The sequence below is a fragment of the Macaca mulatta genome, chromosome 8 (assembly GCF_049350105.2).
Source record: "Macaca mulatta isolate MMU2019108-1 chromosome 8, T2T-MMU8v2.0, whole genome shotgun sequence".
Classification (NCBI taxonomy): Eukaryota; Metazoa; Chordata; class Mammalia; order Primates; family Cercopithecidae; genus Macaca; species Macaca mulatta.
Window position 1 is genome coordinate 101,478,016 of NC_133413.1, and position 15,785 is coordinate 101,493,800.

The window sequence follows — 15,785 nt, forward strand, 5'->3', positions numbered from 1 at the left end:
CTCTCATCTTGCAGTTTACTAGTTAGTGGGTAATGTCTAAAACTGCTTAATCAAATAGAAAAAGGATAAGCAAGCAATTTAAACACATAGAAGTCTGGCCAACCTTGTGTAACCCCATCTCTACTAAAAATACAAAAAGTAGCCAGGTGTGGTGGTGTGCACCTGTAGTCTCAGCTACTTGGGAGGCTGTGGCAGGAGAATCACTTGAACCCGGGAGGCAAGGGTTGCAGTGAGCTGAGATCACACCACGGTACTCCAGCCTGGGCAACAGAGTGAGACTTCATCTCAATAAATAAATAAATAAATAAATAAAAATTAAAAAATAAACACATAGAAGTGACTATCAATAAAGCAGCTGAAAGAGTTGAAAGCATTTTAGGAACAGTAACTGGGGGTCAACTAAATGAGAAGACTGCAGTCCCATTTGACATTTAGAACTATATACATAAAGTTCTTTAATAAAAGTAAAATTACAAATAAAAAGCAAATCACTTATATTTTCTTAAGCCCATTCATGTCTTAGTGACAAGAGTTTTTGTTTATAGACTCCCATGTGTATACTCTGATAAATATTTTTCATATTCAAGTTCTAAAGAAAATCTTTTGTCTCCTATATGGGCTGAACAATAAAAGAAAACCTGTCCTTATCCTTCCTGACAGGGTAAGTTAATTATGAATTTAACTTTAAAAAAATCAAACTAAGTTTAAGTTAGAAGTAGTAAAACAGAACTTCTATAACTTTTGCTCATATCAAATTACTTATACTTTCTTATTCTTTATCTAATGGTTTTACCTAATTATGGGTAACAGTGTTAACTCCCTTTGCTCCAAGAATAATTTACAAAAGTCAGAAAATTTTTGATAAATTATGACTCAATTTTTCCTGAATCTAGAAGCCATGAAGCAAATCTACTGCATGAGACTGTGCACTTTGACCTCTGCTGAGCAGGTGAGAGCAGAGCTAAGACTCAGCTGCTCACCAAGCCAAGATGCTCATGGAAATAAGCCTGCGCACAATTTCTCATTGGCCTACATAGAGAGGATCCTTTTTGCAACTGGACCTATCAGAGCACGTACCTTTTATCCAGTTCACAGAAGATGCTCTATATCCTAGCTGCACTTCTGATTGTCTGCCTAAATAAGGCTCTATTTTAATATTTTGATTAATTTGCATTTGGACAAAACTGTAAGACTATGACCAGTGGTCTAATCTGTAAGATCATGACCTATATTTACAGATTAATAACAAATGTCCAGTGACTTACCAGGAATGTGTTTCCACAGTGCCCACACACAACCCTTGTACCTTCTGGTTGGATTGGCAATGCAGGTTGAGCTGGTTGTTCTTCAGAAATAAGCATTACTGGGCCAAGGTTAATTATCCGTCTACTATGAAAAGAGAAAGGAAACAACTTCACTATCCCACAAATGGATTGAGAGCAAAACCTGCAACATAAGGCCAGAAATATGAAATGTGTTATACTTGTTTTATAAATTAAGTGAATGAAATCTCAAGCTGGAGGCAAAACTACAGAGAGTAGCAATAGTCAGTTTTTCAAAAGCAAAATATGAGTCTTTCTGTACTTGGGACAGAACAATATATTATAGCATTGGTCCTAATCAATGGCAACCATTTAACTGCCATTTCCAAGTTTTTATAAGTTCAAATCAGAAAACAGTTGTTACCCTTCCCTATCTAGGAAGCCAACTTGAGTTTGGTAGAAGACTGACTAAGTTAAAAATATTCTACATCAACAAAAATCTGTGTGCCATGAAGGCACCGAAGGGCTATGTTACAACCAAATTTCTCTGAGCAGTGTGATATTCCTTGATGCCTATTTAATCAGAGATGAAAAGAAAGCAAACAGGATCCTCCTTTCATTTCTATTCTCTAGTCTATCATTGGATAGGGCTGTACATGATTCATGTAATGGTCAAAAAGCCAGAGAGATCACAGAAAAAAAAAACACAAGTAAGGCCTCTATATACTGTATCCATAATGGTACTGGGCATGGGTGAATAATTCCAGAATTTATTGCACATATACATTCAGCAGAGATTAGTATAACATATAGTGAGATACACAAAAATAACTAAAACACTTGCAGGTGAAGATTAATTATATCAAAAGTAAACTAACTGATTATTTTTTTTAAGAGATGGACCAGGCATGGTGGCTCATGCCTGTAATCCCAGCACTTTGGGATCACCTGAACCCAGGAGTTCAAGAACAGCCCGGGCAACATGGTGAAATCCTGTTTCTACAAAAAAGATACAAAAAATTAGCTGGGAGTGGTGGTGTGTGCCTGTAGTCCCAGCTATAGTGGAGGCTATAGTGGGAAGGCTATAGTGCAGAAGGTAGAGGTCACAGTGAGTCAACTCTTTGAGATTCTTCCCGTTGAGACACTGTGTCAAAAAAGAAAAAAAAAAAAAGAGAGACAGACAGATGGGGTCTCACTCTGTTGCCCAGGCTGGAGTGCAGAGGCACAATCATAGCTCACTGCAGGCTTTAATCCCTAAGCCCAAGTGATACTACTGCCTCAGTCTCCCAAATAACTGGGAATATAGGTGCATGCTGTCACACCTGGCTAATTTTTTGTAGAGATGGGGTCTCACTATGTTGTTCAGGTTGGTCTCAAACTACCAGCTTCAGGTGATCCTCCCACCTCAGCCTTCCAAATTGCCAGGAATACAGGCATGAACCACTGGCCTGACCTCATTATTTTTAAATAAGTTCAATAAGTCATTGATTTATTATAGTGCATTAAGTACTTACATAACACGAATAAAACATTCATTGCTCATTTAAGAATATTATATCCCACAAATATCTATGACTAAGTTCAAACTAAGATTATCATTTCTTTAACAAAAAAAAAAAATCTAGATTCTGGAATGACTTTGAAAACAAACACTCTTTCTAGAACAAAGCCTGGCCCATGAAGAACCTTTAGTAAATACTTGTTGAATGAACAAATGAATGAATGAATGAATAAATCTTTATCTCTTACCAGTTGGGTCTTGGGCATCCTATTCGCCGAGATGTGTCCTTACAAATGAGAAGACAATTACAAGGGCATCTAACATATTTCTTCCCTGTTGGGGGGTTTTTGATTGGCTGGATAAGGGAAGAAAATGCAAACACAGCAATTAACCAAAGTACAGATTGCCAAAGTTTGTTTGTGTTTAAAAAGGAAAGGATTCCATTAAAACTAATGAAATACAATTGCTTTTGTGAGTTAAGGTTTTATTTTACGATTTTTCTATAAGACATATAAAGTCAAGTATTCATGTTTTGCGGTCCTTCAAGACACAATAATCCCTGGCTGACTTTTTTTTTAGAATTTTCTAAAGAGAAAAAATTAAAACGTCAAAGATAAAATTAATACTTAATTGCAGATTTTAAGAAATCAAAATTTAATATATAAAGCCTAACTATTAAATAAATGTATTTCATCTAAACCAGTGTATGCTTTACCAGTTTATTACTTGAAACTATAAAAATATTGCTGAAAATTTAGTTGCTCCCCAAAGCTCAATTTTAAAAAAAGGAAAGGTGTTATTCAATATTTTAAACATTCCTAAATTACTATTAACTAAATTGAATAAAATGTCAAACTATTTGTAAACACTTTGGCACAGATGCTAATAAGAAATGCATAATCACAAAAGCCCAGAAAAACAATAGTGACATCCTACAGACATAAAATAACTTTAAATAATTTTCCACATAAATAGGACAAAGTTTATGACTGTAATGAAGTTTAGTACACAATATTTTCATTTTAGTGAAAACTAGAATGAATGTAGTTGTGATGTGGATAGATATTGAAGGTATTTATACATAACTGTCATGCTCAGTCTAGTTTTTGAAAGTAAAAAGCCAAAAGGCATTATATTTAAATTCACCATGAAATTCTCTTAATGGGGTTAGCTTTAAACACAGGGAGGTATTCTATGATGAAAGACAGAGAGAAGAAAAGTCAGGAAAAAAGATTACCATATTTGTATCCAGCCCACATATACTTTTAAGTAACATTATTAAAGTACTTCCTTTAGGAATAAAATGTCAAATAACAATTTATATTTTTACTAATGGAAATCTCCACTTACCGTAGCTTCATTACAAACTGTGCACTTAACCACATGCTGGTGAAGCTTGCCATCCAAATTGATTAGTGATTGGCACACACGGCAGTTTATTACTGGAATACCACTGGCATCTGGACTGGCAATGGCTGTATATGGAGGTGGGAGCTCCGCTGGAAAGATATTAGTCACTGAATCAGAGTCTTAGAGAAATTACTATGGCTGATTTGAGTATAGAAGCAATAAAAGTAAAGAAGAAACAATCAAGATTTTCCCACGTTCTTTTATTTATTTTTCAAAGCTAGCCAATTTATCTTACTTTTAGAGCATAAACATCCATGAGACTCTTATCAAGTAAAATAATTCTTAACTCTGATAAAATCTAAATCATGTTTGCCTAGGTCTATCCCAATAACCCAGTTTCCTTTTACTAATCTATACTCAAAATGTCACTCCATTCCTATTAGTAAATTTGTACAGCCTCTAATAGGACAGTGGTGATTTATGACTACAATAAAAATCTTACACAAGTGATTTGACTCCCAGGAAATAAAAATGGTCGATGAAAGCAAAGTTTTAAAATTGCTTATCCATACATATAAATCATGTAGCTGTCATGCTCTGTCTTTATACTGGAACCAGTATAATGACTGCTGGCTATGACAAGAATAAAACAAGGTTTTGGAGGAAGTCAAGAAGAAACAAAAATGAACCTAAGAAAACTAAACTTCTCAGCATGGAACAAAAATGGGAACCACGCTAATTTCAGACACAAAACAAAAATAAAGTAAATATAACAATTTTTAGTCTCAAAATTTACCTACCATTAAAAATGTAAGAAATGCACCAAAGTGTTTATGAGTAAAAAAATGTAGTATGTGGGATTAAAAACTTCAAAAACCATAACAACAACAACCACAAAAAGAATGGGGAAAAAGATGAAACAAGAGTAGCAAAATGTTGGTAACTGATGAATATAATGACATGGAAGGTCATATTTTCACACTACTTTTGGGTATGTTTGAAAATTCCCATAATACAAAGACACACACACAGTGTTTTTTCAAGAGTCCTAAGGTTGACTCAGTGAGTGAGTAAAGGGTGGAGGCCCACTTTCAAAATCAGGTATCTACCAGAAGTGTATATTTGTGGCAAAAGTCTGAGAAAACGAATCCTGATATACTACTCTGGAATGTGATTTCTAAAGGACTCCTAACCCCTTTCTGCAACCATCTCAACTAAGGAATAGAAGACTTTTCCAACGTAAAGTTTTGTCTTGGGACATTTAGAAAGGGCCACACTCTAATGCATGATGGAATCACGAAAGAGAACTGATATCTCAAAAGGTTTTTGTAACACTATAAAATATAATCACAATAGCTAATCATAATAAGAGCTGTTTTTGAAATCGAGGTTTTCTATCCACTGTATAAGATTCTAAATTTTGTGATATTTTAAAAAGAATTAGAGCATAAAACATTTTGGTACGTTTAAAACACACATATTTCCACCTGATCCTTGGGTTATGATATAGGATTTTTTTCAGACTGCTAAGGATTAGCAACAAGTGGTATTCATTCAAATGATTCCTAAGACAAATTTCTTCAGCAGCCAAGGCTCTGAAAGAGGCCACTTTGAAATGACGATATGCTCACATTTCTGGGAGGCTTATAACAGAACACTGCCAAACACTGAAATTCAAAAGGAGCTGTACATGTCTTAAATTATAAAAATAATTTTAAATCCGTGAAAAGAATTTGAGCTTGATCCAGAGTGAACTGTAATGTATTAATCAAGAAGAAAAAAACACGTTGAAGAAACAATGAGTCAATAATATACTTAAGGTCTTGTAATTTGCAGATTACTCTGTCAGATCTCAATAAAGAAGGCATTATTTTCGGGGAAGGAATATGTACCTCACTAGAAATTCAAGACACACTGCCTGGTATATAATAATGAATATTATTTTAATAATTATTTGCAGTAGGATTATTAATAAAAATTGCTTCCTCTCTGGCCTTTTCCTTGAGTTGTACAGTAACATTACATAGTTCTCTCATAATCCCAGGCCTCTATCTTACACAGAACGATAGAAAGGAAACTTAAATGCAAGACAGTTTTATTAAGAAAACAAGGGCATTGGGGGAGAGGAGGAGATGACATATTGCTACACTACATAAAAGGACACAAACCCATACACTCCTCAGCTTTGCTCAAAGAAATCTCCTAAGAAAATTTCAGAGGGTGATCTTAACAGTCATTAAAAGGGTATTAGAGCCAGTAAAACCCTGTAAATTTTTCTTCTAAGATTTGTAATACATAATTTTTAATCTGCCAAGAAAAAAAAACCGCCTTCAATGACAGAAATATGCTCAAATCTACTCTTCTGGAGGCTTGGGAAGTGGAGGGACATGGACAGAATGACCAGTGAGGATTATAAATCTAATATGAGAGAGACCATAAGCTCCACAAGGCCAGGGGCACATCTGGTATGTCCACAGCTACTTCACCAGTGCTTGTCATAATGCCTGGTCTATGACTATGCTTACTAAATGTTTATTGAATGGCTGAATGAATTAATACATCAGTGAGTCATTAAAATTTATTAGACATATCTATTTCTCTTGGAAAAATAACACCAAGTATTAGGTTGGTGCAAAAGTAACTGCGGTTTTTGCTATGACTTTCAAATGGCAAAAACCGCAATTACTTTTGCACCAACCTAATATATTAACCCTACTCTCCTTGCAGGGGAGCTAAGGTCCTAGCAGGGGAGTGCAGGTTGATGGAAAACGAGGCCTTCTTTTATACAGAAGACTACCCTTTCCAAATAATGCACTGAGAGAGGTGAAGTAGTCAGGGGACACTGGCCTGGCCCACCAGATAAATGGAATCAATCCAACAGATCAATAGAATGACAGATGCTGCAGCCTAATTGCCACAATAAACAGTGCTTCCCAGCCTTTCATTTCAATGTTCTATCCATTACTTCGGCCTTCAACTGATTTAGACAGAGATATTTCTTGTACTTTTGGCCTTTCCCTATTACTCAGATTTTACTTCAAGGAAACATTTACTTGTAGCTCCATCTCCTCTTATATGGGACTTGTAATTCTGGAGATTGCAGTTAGTAAACTTACAACAATTAGATTAAGATTATTAATTTAAGCAATTAATAATTAGATTATTATAGATTAAACCTATAATAATTAAATTAACTTAGATTTATTCATTTTGTCTCTTTTCACTTCAGGATAATCATAGCTCAATACAGCCTTGAACTCCTAGGCTTAAGTGATCTTTCCTCCTCAGCTTCCTCAGTAGCTAGGAATATAGGAGTGCACCAGCATGCCTATATTTTCACTTTAAAACAACCGATCACCACTATTCTACCTATTTTAAATTTCTGTACTACATTTAAAAAGTTCACTGTAATCTAAGAACTTGGGATCATTAGATATTGAAAGTCACAAAAATTCCTCATTTTGGAAGAGTCTTACTTGTTATCTAAACAATAGTCATTTTTTTCCATGGGGTTTGCCTAAATTAAAAAGCTTTTTTCCTCCATGTGAGCAGTATTTGTTAGGCCAGTAGTCCTTAATCCTAAAAAAACTCCCTCAAAGCTCCAGAATAGAACAATGTTAGAAATTCAAACAATCTTTGGAATTATGAAGTTTTATTTCTTTATTTTACAAAGAAGAAAACAAACCCAGACATTCTGACTTTTTAAGGGTTTTTCAGAACTTCCAGCAAAGCCAAAAACTGACTCCTCTTCTGGAGATCTCTCCACAATAACAGCTGTCTCCTTTAATAAATAATGACTTAATATAGGGAAAAGATTTAAGGAACAATGGGGGATTTTTTCTAGGAACAAGCAAACATCTGATAATGTAGATTTCTGGAGAATGAAATCTTGGTTAAAGAGAATTAAGAGGAAGAGGAGAAGGAAGAACTGGGGTGGGGAAAATTAGAGTATGTTTTAAAAAGAAGAATCATTTCACAATAAAAGCTTCAGAGAAAAACGGACTCATAAAAGGGAGAGAATGATAGTTTATTAATCACAAGGCATACATAATGTTCTTTCTAAAACACTCAAAAGGAAGCATTATATTCCGTAAACCCACAAGTGATCAGATTACATTTCCCATCACAAACATTTACCTAATTTATGTATTTTATGCGAAACAGTCCCTCTGTCTTGCTAATTCATTCTGGTGTATTAATCCGTATTTCATTTTTTCTCAGAGACATCCTCCAGTATTTTAAAGATTGGAATTGTTTTGTTGGATTGCTCTGACCTTTATTATCTCAATTATTCCTTTGTACGTCTCCTCAATGACAATATTTGGCAGTTTAATTCACTTACTACATTAGCATCCTCTATATGCAGCCCTTCAGGCTCTTGACAAAGATGTTATATCAAAATTGAAAATGACATCAGCTTAAAATGAGAGATATTTTACGATTATAAGAGAAGCAAGAAAAGTATAAAAGGGCAGCCTTTGAGGAAAGCCTGGCTTTTTTCTCCTCTAATTTTCATTGCAAGGATTCATTTTCCCTAGTATCTTTGTGCAGAATGTAGCTTAGGGACAGCTTGGCCACTATGGGTTAGCTGCTTTTAGCGTCAAACCTCTCCAGTTCAGTTCAATACACAGCAAAAGAAGACCACTTTCTGCTCCTCCCCATCTTTGAAACCAAAGAAAACTGTTTCAGGAGACTCAAGTTCTCCCAGAACAATGACATTCTCGGAAAAACTCATCTGGCTGAAGACAGGTTGAAAATATATGTGCTAGTTATCAAGTTACTGACCCTCAGTTCCAAATCCACCTTTACTCTCTATTGCGATGCTGGAGCTGGAACTCTGCAAACCACATTTTAGTTTTGTCAGCTGACTCCAGGTTATGCTCTTAATAGGAGGTGATACTGGGAGGCTGCAAGGCTGGAGGAGGAATAAGGGGCTTATTCCTTCTATTTGTTACCTGTTTGCTCCCAATCTGCTTGCTGTTTCTCTGAACATCATCCTAGGAGTATTACTTCACCTTGGCAGTGGTAGTTCTTTCCCCTGGGAACACTGAAGCCAGTTTACAGTTTTCAACATTTGCCAGAACCAGTTTCCTTGTATAGACTCCCACACCAAATAGCCAGTGCTCCTTCCCAAGAAAGTAGTTCAGTTTCTCCAGAGTTCAGAGACACCAGTACAAGCTGGCCGGTGCTTCTTCAGAAGTCATATTTCAGTTCTGCAGGACCCCTCCTCTAGGTTACTAAGTTTTAATAAGTTCAATCTCTTCCCTTTGTTCCCTCAGCCCTCGTAGTGGCAGTTGCTTCTTGTTACCTCCTTGATACCTTAGGGTAATATACTTACCTTACAGTTACCTAGTTAGTAACTTTATACTTGGTTAATGATTCTTTATATTAAACTCCATTGTGTGGTTTCTATCTTGTGACCAATCCTGACTGATATAGAAATTCATATCAGAAGTGATCTCAGGAAACAATTCCTCAAAGATAGAATTGGATAAGTGGTTTGGTGAACTTGAGCTTAAATGCTACACCAAACTCCTTACCAATGGGAATTGGGATGGTAGTAATCTATGACACATGGTGCCATCCTGATGAATCAGATTATCCCCTGTAGTTGATTGTTTGCGGCTCCTTCACTTGAGCATTATGGTAGTAATAATTATTATATGGACTATGATGTGGATGGATCCTTATGAATGCACTGGGCCTCTACAGACAGAAAATGAGAAGCTCTGGTCTTTAAATTCTCAGCTCAAGTCATGGTTAGAGAACCAGAGAATGTCTATCTTAGCCTTAAAAGTATCACTTTTTCTAATAAACAAAGAATTTATTGCTGGAAGTCAAACAGAAATATTAATTTTGCAAATTACAAAATTATAACATCAAGTAATTCCACAGCCTTACCAGGTAAATCCACAGCCTTATCAAGTTTCTCATTGAAAGCTGGGGCATTGATTGCAAAGAAGTGGAACTCTAAAACTTGGAATGAGACCATCTGATTGTACCCAAACAGAGCTGAAAATCTTAAACTCCTGAGTCACCCTGAACCTCCACTGCAAGTGGAAAATATCTTTCCCTCTTGTGCCTAAGCCTTCCCTTGTTGGAAAACTCTGTAATGCCCTTGCCTGAGGCAGTTGTCTTACAAAGGGATGGCCATTCTTCTTAAAATCCACCCTCAAGCCCCTTGTTGTCTCAAGATCCATAACTAAGGTCAAATCTCAACATGTTTCAGAAGGGCAAATACAAAGTCTAATTCAGTAAGAGGTGCAGCTTCTACATAAAATAATTGCAACATTTTGATAATATGTATTTCCAGAAACCTGGAGAGTACTTATGAAGTGGATCCTAAGGGTGTTAAACCACAGAGAATAAAATACAACAACGAATTGAGCGAGATTTTCTGGATTCAGTGTTTGTTTTAAAGCTAGAAGTAGCTTTAAGCATTTACTTAATTGGTTGATGAGACTTGGTCTTACATTTAATGAGGCTGAGATGCTAGAATATCCCTAGCATAATGCAGAAAACGCAATCAAAGGCATATGGAGTTAGGAATGTTGAAGTGGATTTATCATATGAAACCTGCATATTCATACCTCACTACATCCCCTGAGAAGGGCCAGAGCATACTCCCTTCACTAAGGCATTAATGAATACTTATTTAGAGGAGCACATGCATCCTGCTGTGGTTTCTCTCCAATGCAGACCAGACATTACACTATGAGATGACCCCATTGAGATGTGCTGCCTGATTTCAATGGGGATGATGAACTCCTGGAGTATCAGGCCAAATAGCAGCAATTAAACACTGAATACAGGTGGGTGCATTTATTGCAAAAAAGAAGTAGTGGATATTACAATATTTTAAGCCACAGGACTTTTGGCAGTGGCTAATTGAAATTAGCCTAGAATTGAAATGGATGGGTTACCTGCAAAAATGTTGCTTGGTTGTATATCTTAGAAAAAACTCTAGGTATTTTAACCAGCAACCCAACTTTGGTAGCCATAAGAAAGAGTCATAATCTTTCAACCAGTTTCCAACAAAAGTGGGTTCAGCATGTACTGTAAATCTTCCTTCAAACTTTCTGCACAGAGAACTGAGGCTATTTACGAGACTGTGTACTGGGGAAAAGAAAATACCCAGATGGTTCAGCAATTACTAGAAACTGGTAGTTAAACAGTGCTAATTCCAGAGGGACTCAAAGCAGCTATCAAGTGATAGATGATGTCTTAGCCCAGATCCAACTCACAGTGGTCCCTGTAGACATGGGGATCCACTCTGAAGTTATTTTATTAGTTCTGAATATACAATTGGAACAAATACTCTTAGCAACCAGTAAAATTGCCAATTTTGTTCCCTGGCCCATAGGTTAATATAGGAATGGCCAAGTGGCAGTCCCTGGAACTGATACCAAAAGCAACACCACATCCCTGGGGAGATTTCAGAGATTGGTGAAATCTCTTAAATTTGTTAAAATGCAAACCTGTTAAAATGCAAGCATGTTAAAGTGCAAGCATGGTGATACCTATCACATCTTCATTCCACTTACTTATTATCTAAATTTGACTGCTGCTTCTAACTAAAGAGATGTGATAAGGCCACTGTATGAGTGGCCTTATCACATCTCTTATAGGAAGTAAAAAGTAGATCTCATTCACACCATTGCACTCCAGCCTGGGCGACAGAGTAAGACTCAGTCTCAAAAAACAAAACAAAACAAAACAAAACAAAAAACCTGTATGAGCTCTAAGCTCTAATGCCAGAGAAAGTCAAGAATCTTTAGAATCAATATTTACCTTTTTAGGTAGGTGTTGAGAGATATCTAGTGAATAAATCCCTTAAATTCTGCTGTTTATCTGTAGCCTGTGGATTAATGGAATTTTATTTTAAAAATATAGAAATTACGGCTGGGCGCAGTGGCTCATGCCTGTAATCCCAGCACTTTGGAAGGCCAAGGTGGACAGATCACGAGGTCAGCAGTTTGAGACCAGATTGGCCAACATGATGAAACCCCGTCTCGACTAAAAATACAAAAATTAACCAGGAGCGGTGGTGCATGCCTGTAATCCTAGCTACTCGGGAGGCTGAGGCAGGAGAATCGACTGAACCTGGGAGGCAGAAGTTGCAGTGAGCCAAGATCGTGCCATTGCACTCCCTCCAGCCTGGGCTACAGAGCGAGACTCTGTCTCAAAGAAAGAAAAAAAAAAAAAACTACTAAAGTCGTCTAGGAATTAAACCATTAAAATGGTACCCCCACTGTAGCAAGCAGGGGTTACAGCCATGGAGTTCTTCCCTTTGTCACGTGGATGTTTCTAATGAGGAAAAAGATCTGACCCCATGCTCTGCTGGATCACTTCTGTCTTTTGTTCCCACATTCCTCCAGCATCCTGTAAAACTTTCAGTCCTAAGTGACTTTATCATCACCATCATGACATCCTTCCCTATTTTCTCAGGTTATCATTCATTCACACAATCAGTATTTGTTAAGTGCCTAAATGTAAAAGTTCATAGGCAAGGGACTATAGTAGAGCTCCCTGATGAGACAGGAATCCTATCTCCCTCTTTGTCTCTCCCTGTGGGATCATGTGCATAGATAAGTATTAAGATACGTAGTGCAAGTGCTTTGGGAGGCTGAGGCAGGCGGATCACAAGGTCAGGAGATTGAGACCATCCTGGCTAACACGGTGAAACCCCGTCTCTACTAAAAATACAAAAAATTAGCTGGGCATGGTGGCAGGCGCCTGTAGTCCCAGCTACTTGGGAGGCTGAGGCAGCAGAATGGCGTGAACCCGGGAGGCGGAGCTTGCAGTGAGCCGAGATCGCGCCACTGCACTCCTGCCTGGGCAACAGAGCAAGACTCTGTCTCAAACACACACACACACACACACACACACACACAACAGATAGTGCAAATGTAAGGCATTGTTTTGGGAACATACATATTCCAGCAACAGAAATTAGAAAAGACTGCATGAAAGAAAGGAGCCTCAGCAAATGTGTAGAATTTGAATGTTATAATTTTAAGAATTCCTTTCCTACTCATCTACCTATAGGAAGTAAAAAGTAGATCTCATTCACACCATTGCACTCCAGCCTGGGTGACAGAGTAAGACTCAGTCTCAAAAAAAAAAAAAAAAAAGATCTCATTTGGAAAAGACTATAAATGGCTAATAAGTGTATGAAGCAATGAGTATGGTCTTGGGGAAAAGTGTATAGATAGTGATAGATCTTCCATCTCAAAACAGGATTCTTCCTATTAATATCTTGATAGGCTGGAGTAATCAAGCAGGATGAAAAAACCCAGGCAACTGCAAGGACCTATACAGAGATGTGGGGACACAGTCTAAAAAAATGACTTTGTTAACATGTTTGAGGTACTAATCCAAGACAAACTTCACAAATACCAATAATATAATGTAGCCAAAGTTTACTGTATTTTATTACACATTAAACTTTTATTAGTAATATATTGGCATGGCTCAAAAATTAAAATCATTGTAAAAAGGCATATGCTCAGAATTGTTACTCCAACCCTTATGTCCATTTGCCAAGTCTTACTTCAGAGATTTCCACTTATGTTATTATTATGTATCCTTTTAGTATTCCTTGAGTGTAGCACAGGTAGTATACACATATACATATTCTCATTTCTTCTATCATTTTTACACAAGAGAATATGCCTTATAAACTATTCCTCATCTCATTTTTTTCATTTTACAGTGTATCTTTCCATAACTGTATACAGAGTTTTCGTTTCATTCTATGGTTATGACATAGCTTATTATGGTGGTTTTACAAAATAGCCATAACTTCTTTGGCACTCCTCCCATTGAGAGGTGAAGTCTTTGTACCTTGAATCTGGGTGATTTGTAACTGCTTTGACCAATAGAGCATGGCAGAAATGACATTATATTTGACTTCTGAAGCTGGGTCATAAAAGACCTTATGGTTTCCACTTAGGTCATCTTGTATTTAGGGATGTCTGACAGTTTTAATAATGACCATGTCCTCATTAAGGGATGGCAGCAAATCCAAATATGACTTTTGCTGAACCTGGCAAGGTATTTTATATAGAGAACTAGAACATGACAACCAAATTCTATAAACTTGGAAAAAACTTTGTTACAAAATTTTAAAATAACTTTATATTAGTTTGTAAAATCCACAGAGCTAATATAAATCAGTGTTTATTTGGGATATGTCCAGTGGTCTAAAAGGTGTCTGAAAATCTCACTTTAAGTCTACTCACTATCATTTCTATATATTGTTTCTCCTCTGGATGGTCAGTCTTAGCACTTAATCTCTCAAACAATAAAATGTCATATCGTAACATGCCTTCTTCCAAATTCTCCCCCTGTAGAAATCACATGTTAAAAACGTCAAAAAACTCAGGGCTTTCTTGTACACTATTTTAAAATCCGTATTACAGATTGACTAAGCCTAAATATCTCAACAAAATATGAGAGGAAGAAAAATTTTACCGTTGCCTTTAGAAGTAAATGCTTAGAATAAAATGCGCTAATCAGTCATGCAGCACATGCAAATATATTCTACAGAGAAATAAAACAGTGCAAGCTAGTTGGGCTTCTAATTTTTAAGAGTTATGTAACATCCTTAATCTTCAATATACTACTATCTTTCCCATTTCTAGAAGCATACTGGAAGGAATAGCTATTTAGGTGAAAGAGGGACATTGGAACTAAAAGAGGTAAGAAAGGATAACAAGCATCTACATTTTAAATTTATAGATATATTTTCCTAAATGTGTCCAGCTTCCTAAGAACAACTGTGTCATAAAATATAAAAGCCAAAGGAAACATAATGGACCACTCCTTTGATAAATGTGGGAAACTGAGGCCCTGAGATGTAAAGTAATGATTCCAAGGCCAAACAGGTAGTAACTGGCTGAGATAAGAAGCCTCAGGTCTCCCAAGCCAAACACTATAGTGACGGACCTTCTCTGGACTCTAAAGGGAGTTACACATACTTGCACAATGCACCTGAAGTCCAGGAAAAGGACCCATGCTTTTTGCTTTTCTCACATTTGGTTGTTGTGGTTCTTACAGAAGACAAGAAACTCACTTTACAACAGCAACCAGAAAAGAAAAAATCTAGAAAAGTTCAAAAGCAACATAAACTCCTTTGCACACCCCCACTACCACCAAAATTTTTTCTAAAAAAGCAAAGAAACCCTCGTAAAAGAAGAGAAAACAGCAGGAAGAATGTATTCATTTTCAGGAGCTACTATGGAATGCCATTCCCAATTTAGTCAACTACCTCTTACTCATTATAAACATGAAGCACAGACCAGGCATGGCGGATCATGCCTGTAATCCAAGTACTTTGGGAGGCCAAGGTGGGTGGATCATTTTAAAATGGTCAGGAGCTCGAGACCAGCCTGGCCAACATGGTGAAACCCCACCTCTACTAAAAATACAAAAATTAGTCAGGCTTTGTGGCAGGTGCCTGTAGTCCCAGCTACTTGGGAAGCTGAAGTAGGAGAATCACTTGAACCTGGGAGGTAGGATTTGCAGTGAGCTGAGATCACGCCACTGTACTCCAGCCTGGGCAACAGAGTGAGAGTCTGTCTCAAAAAAAAAAAGAAAGAAAGAAAGAAAAAGAAAGAAACACAAAACACCTGAGCACAAAGGTGTATTCAGGGTTACCTGCTTTTCCC

At 36.8% G+C, this 15,785-nt stretch overlaps 1 protein-coding gene across 1 annotated transcript in view; it reads right to left on the reverse strand.

The window, feature by feature from the left end:
• PIP4P2 (phosphatidylinositol-4,5-bisphosphate 4-phosphatase 2) overlaps positions 1–15,785 on the reverse strand; it is a 47,494-nt gene that overhangs the window by 23,263 nt on the left and 8,446 nt on the right. The window contains 3 exon segments of the mRNA NM_001193771.2: positions 1,266–1,389; positions 3,012–3,118; positions 4,114–4,262. Coding sequence (NP_001180700.1) covers positions 1,266–1,389; positions 3,012–3,118; positions 4,114–4,262 — 380 coding nt within the window.